General features: G+C 47.5%; 1 protein-coding gene across 1 annotated transcript; it reads left to right on the top strand.

Annotated features, from left to right (window-relative positions):
- Positions 1 to 1,726: 1,726 nt before the first annotated feature.
- On the top strand, positions 1,727 to 2,569 carry LOC124683067 (protein CYSTEINE-RICH TRANSMEMBRANE MODULE 13-like). The gene is made up of 3 exons (XM_047217644.1): positions 1,727 to 1,853; positions 1,985 to 2,153; positions 2,289 to 2,569. Exons 1-3 carry the CDS (start codon positions 1,838 to 1,840, stop codon positions 2,332 to 2,334), a joined length of 231 nt encoding a protein of 76 aa, XP_047073600.1. The 5' UTR covers positions 1,727 to 1,837; the 3' UTR covers positions 2,335 to 2,569.
- Positions 2,570 to 4,000: the final 1,431 nt, after the last annotated feature.

The following is a 4,000-nucleotide window of genomic DNA, read 5'->3' as shown; positions in this document are numbered from 1 at the left end:
ACCCAGTAAGCAACCTCTGATCGTTGGCCTGCTTCAACTTTGTCTCTTGAAATTGGCTGCATCTAGAAACTTACTGATTCTTCATTTTTTTTTGCGTGAAAACTATTTGGTTTGTTGGCATGTTACACAATGATATATCCAATGAAGAATAAACTGTACAAATTATCATAGACGGTTATCTTTAGCCCTTGGTGAGGGTGGCAAAGGATCTATGCTCCCAGGTCTTATTTGAGCTGATCATTAATCTTCTCAGCGTGTACTTACTCATCCTTATTACTATTCAAGATCCAAAGATTAGGATCTGGTAATACCTTCACTCAAAATTTGGTATATTAGCTAGTAGTATTCTTGTACAATTCAAAATACAAGGTGAGGAATATGCATATATGCCATACTTAAATATGTGATATCTAATAGCGTAAAAGGTGTAGGCTAGTAGATATCCTTTTTTTGCGGGGGATAGGCTAGTAGATATCCTGACCATGACACATTTGGAATTTTACATGCAGCTAGAAACATGTTGTGTTTAATTGAGGTAGCTTATTGTTAGATTGTTAACTCTCTTTCTGATCTTATTTGTTCACGTCAGCGAGTAGTGCAAGCGAGACACGAGTACTTTTCAAAAAGCTAGTACACTAGCAACGGATAAGCATGAGCTGGTGATGTTGCATGTTAATTGGTGTATGCCTTGTTGGACTTCTCTCTTAAATAAACTAGCTTATGTATGTATTCCGAACGAAGTGAATGTCATGACAGTCTACCTTAACTATGACCATGTGTATCCATGGCCATTGCCATATTATTAATGCAAATATATTATCATTGTCGTTGCATGCTAATATTGATCAAAATATAGGCTTGTTCCGAAGTAGTTCTGGAGACTTCAACCTATCCAAACAAGCGGAATGTTGCATATGCTACTAATTCGGAGATCCTGCAACTATGGTGTTATTGAGTTGGGTGCGGAATTTGCGTTTTTGCGCATAGATGAGCCTATTCTCGATAATGAGGAATTAGTAAGGGAAGTATTTGATCGCAAGACAATTGGTGATGCTTTTTTGTCAGAATTCTTAATTGCTTCTCTTCAGCTTTGTTGAGTTATTTTCTTCCCTTTGATGTTCACCTCACTTCAAGCGGTGGTACTCTCATACAGTACAGTTTGTGATTGGCAGACTGCATGGCTCGCCATACTCAAGATTTACACACCTGATCAATAATTTGTCCCTCGGTACATAGACTATACGAATATATTCAGTACCGTCAGATAAACACTTCGCAATCTCTTTTTTTGTGTAAACATGAACAAAATTTGGTGCCAGAATCAATACATGTCCTGGCATGCACCGATGCATCACCACATGGGATTTCCTCTACTCACTTTCGATGCGTTTTGCCAACCACAAATCCGCTACGGTAGCCTCGTCGACGAGGAAGGTTCGGTGCGCCGCAGATAAAGGAAGCAACCGCCGGTTGCAGCCAGCCACGACCACGAGGCGGCGGCGAGACGCAACACCCCCATGGAGAGCAAAGTCTAACCATTCCCGCGTGGATTTCTTCCTTTAATTCAATGAAACCGTCAGCCAGTCTCTTTTTCAACTTTCAACGACGACGATGACGACGCCGACGCGTCTAAGCAACCCAACGGCATAACCCGCGTAGGCGTAGCAGGTGCATCTCTGTATAAGTAAAGACGCCCGATGATGCAGAAACTCCATCCAGCCCTAGCTTCGTCTGCTTCGTCTTCCTCCTCCTTCGCTAGCATCAGTTGCGTCAGAACTGCCAAGAACAGAGCACGTTACTCCGCAGAGTTTTCGCTAGCTCTTCCTGCAATTCGATCATGAGCTACCAGCAGGGTACGTACCAAATCGGTCTTGGTGATTGGTTTTCGTTGCTATGATTGGTAGAAATCAACAGCTAGCTAAAGTGAGGCCTGTCTGATTCTTGGAAGTCTGACTTCATCTCTGTTCTTCTTCCGGTTGTGTAGGCTACCCACCTCCGGGCACCGCAGCGTACCCTCCGCCGGGCCAGCAGCAGGCCTACGTCGCCCCGCCGCCGGTCGCCTACCAGCAGGACCAGCAGTACCCTCCTGCCGGCGGCGACACCACGAGCCGAGGCGGCCAAGGCAACGGCGGCGATGGCTTCTTGAAAGGATGGTAAGAAGAAAATTCCCTTCTGAATTCTCACTGAGTTAAACTGACATATACATCTTCTTCGTCTCGATCGTCATCCTCGTGGACATGTTGATTGTGCTGATAACACCGTCTGCTACTCTTTTTTATTTGTTGCAGTTGCGCGGCGCTCTGCTGCTGCTGCCTCCTCGATGCCTGCTTCTGATCATCGAGTCTGTCCCATGCTGCTCCTCCGTCACGATCGAGCCATATGATCGTCATGGTCATGGTCATCGGATGATGATTTGGTGCCATGTATAGCTGATCATACTATTTTTCTTTTCTTTTGTCATGTGTTCGTTCACCTGATGAGAACTAGGCCATGTAGAGTGCACGCGTTATTATTGGTTTTCCATACGTATGATTGCAAATAAACATGTGAGACTGATCTAGTTGCCTTCTCTTGCTGTTGTTGTTTTTCACCCGTCTTACTGAAATTTCACAATAATTCTAGCGAGTTTGGTACTTTTAACCTGATGTGTCGTTTATCTAAGGTGTCAAGTGGGATCACACCAAAATCCTACTTCTAATTCATTTTACTACCATTTTTAGTGTAAATTTTGGTGCTAAAATTTACACTAGAAATGGCAATGTGAATTGAAACCGAGACTAGGTTGATCGATCTGGCTAAGCCAGCAGTCCTAACCGAAGAGTACTGAAAACATTCCTTTTCCTCTCCATTATAGCTGTGTGCGTTCATGGGATGAGTGTATGTGCGTGTATGTGAGCATCTGCGTTGTACTGTGTTTTTCAAAAAAAAAGAAATTGGTCAAATATTTAGCAAGAATCGACGAGAAAAATGGTGGACGTCCATTAACGACCAAAGTTTTGATGACAAACCAAACAGAGACTAATGTTGAAAGGGCAGATTTTTCAGCGTGGCTAGTTTAGTCACCAACCGAACATAGGCTGAATCACATCTCTTCTTCATCCTCGGTGGCTACGTTATCTACCGATGGTGACTGGATTCATCTCTTCTTCATACTTGGTGGATCTGGCTGGCAGCTTTGGCAGCTCTATATTTTGACTTCTCAACGTTCTGTTCAACGAGTGGAATAATCCACAAAAGATTCATTATCAGCCGGGTCATGGTGTGGAACCAGGCTATCAGTAGCTACAGAAAAATGCCTCCACTTCAAACCCCAGAAAAGAGTCCTGTTTCAGTCTCGCCAAGGACCAAAACCTGGACCATACAGATAGTACCAGAAAGGCGCCAACACTTAAGATTCAAGTCTAACAGACAGCCGAACAACGCATGCCTTCACAGCACTGACTGTTCAGTAAGGGCATCTCCAACGGGGCGACCCATCCCGTGCCCGCGCGTCCGGATGGGTCCAGCCGGACAAAAACTCGGCCAACGCGGGGACGCACCGCAAAAGCGGACGGCCGCGGCGTCCGGAACGACGCAAACCCGGCCCAAATCTGGGCCGGGTTTGCGTGGCCGCGGATGGCACGCAGCGTCCTCGCGTGTCCGCCCTGTCCGCGTGGCTGGCCCACCTGTCTGTGCCCCAGTCCTATTAAATGTGGACTGGGGAAGGGGACGGTCCCTATCCAGTCCCCACTTTCCACTCCGACCGCACGCGCAAGCTCGAAGCTTCCGCGCCGCCATGGCCCCGAAGCGCGAGTTCGAGCCGTCCGCCAACGACCACGAGGCCGGCAGCAGCCGGCAAGTCGCGCCGCCGGCGTTCGCAATGGGGCCGCCGGCGCCTCCCGTACGCGAGCGGATCTACGTCACCGTAGCGGTGGCGCGGATGTTCCGGGACGCCGGCGTCCCAATGCCGTGGGGGACGTGCACCTCCCCCACGGCCGGCACCTCGAGCCCGCATCGGGTT

The sequence above is a fragment of the Lolium rigidum genome, chromosome 1, assembly GCF_022539505.1.
Source record: "Lolium rigidum isolate FL_2022 chromosome 1, APGP_CSIRO_Lrig_0.1, whole genome shotgun sequence".
NCBI classification, from domain to species: domain Eukaryota; kingdom Viridiplantae; phylum Streptophyta; class Magnoliopsida; order Poales; family Poaceae; genus Lolium; species Lolium rigidum.
The sequence above is the reverse complement of the archived record's forward strand: the minus strand, read 5'-3'. Positions and strand labels throughout refer to the sequence as shown.

Bases quoted from the DNA above. Each gene is read 5' to 3' on its own strand.
- LOC124683067 (XM_047217644.1), top strand. The intron at 2,154-2,288 runs GTAAGAAGAAAA...TATTTGTTGCAG, and splicing joins GATGGCTTCTTGAAAGGATG to TTGCGCGGCGCTCTGCTGCT.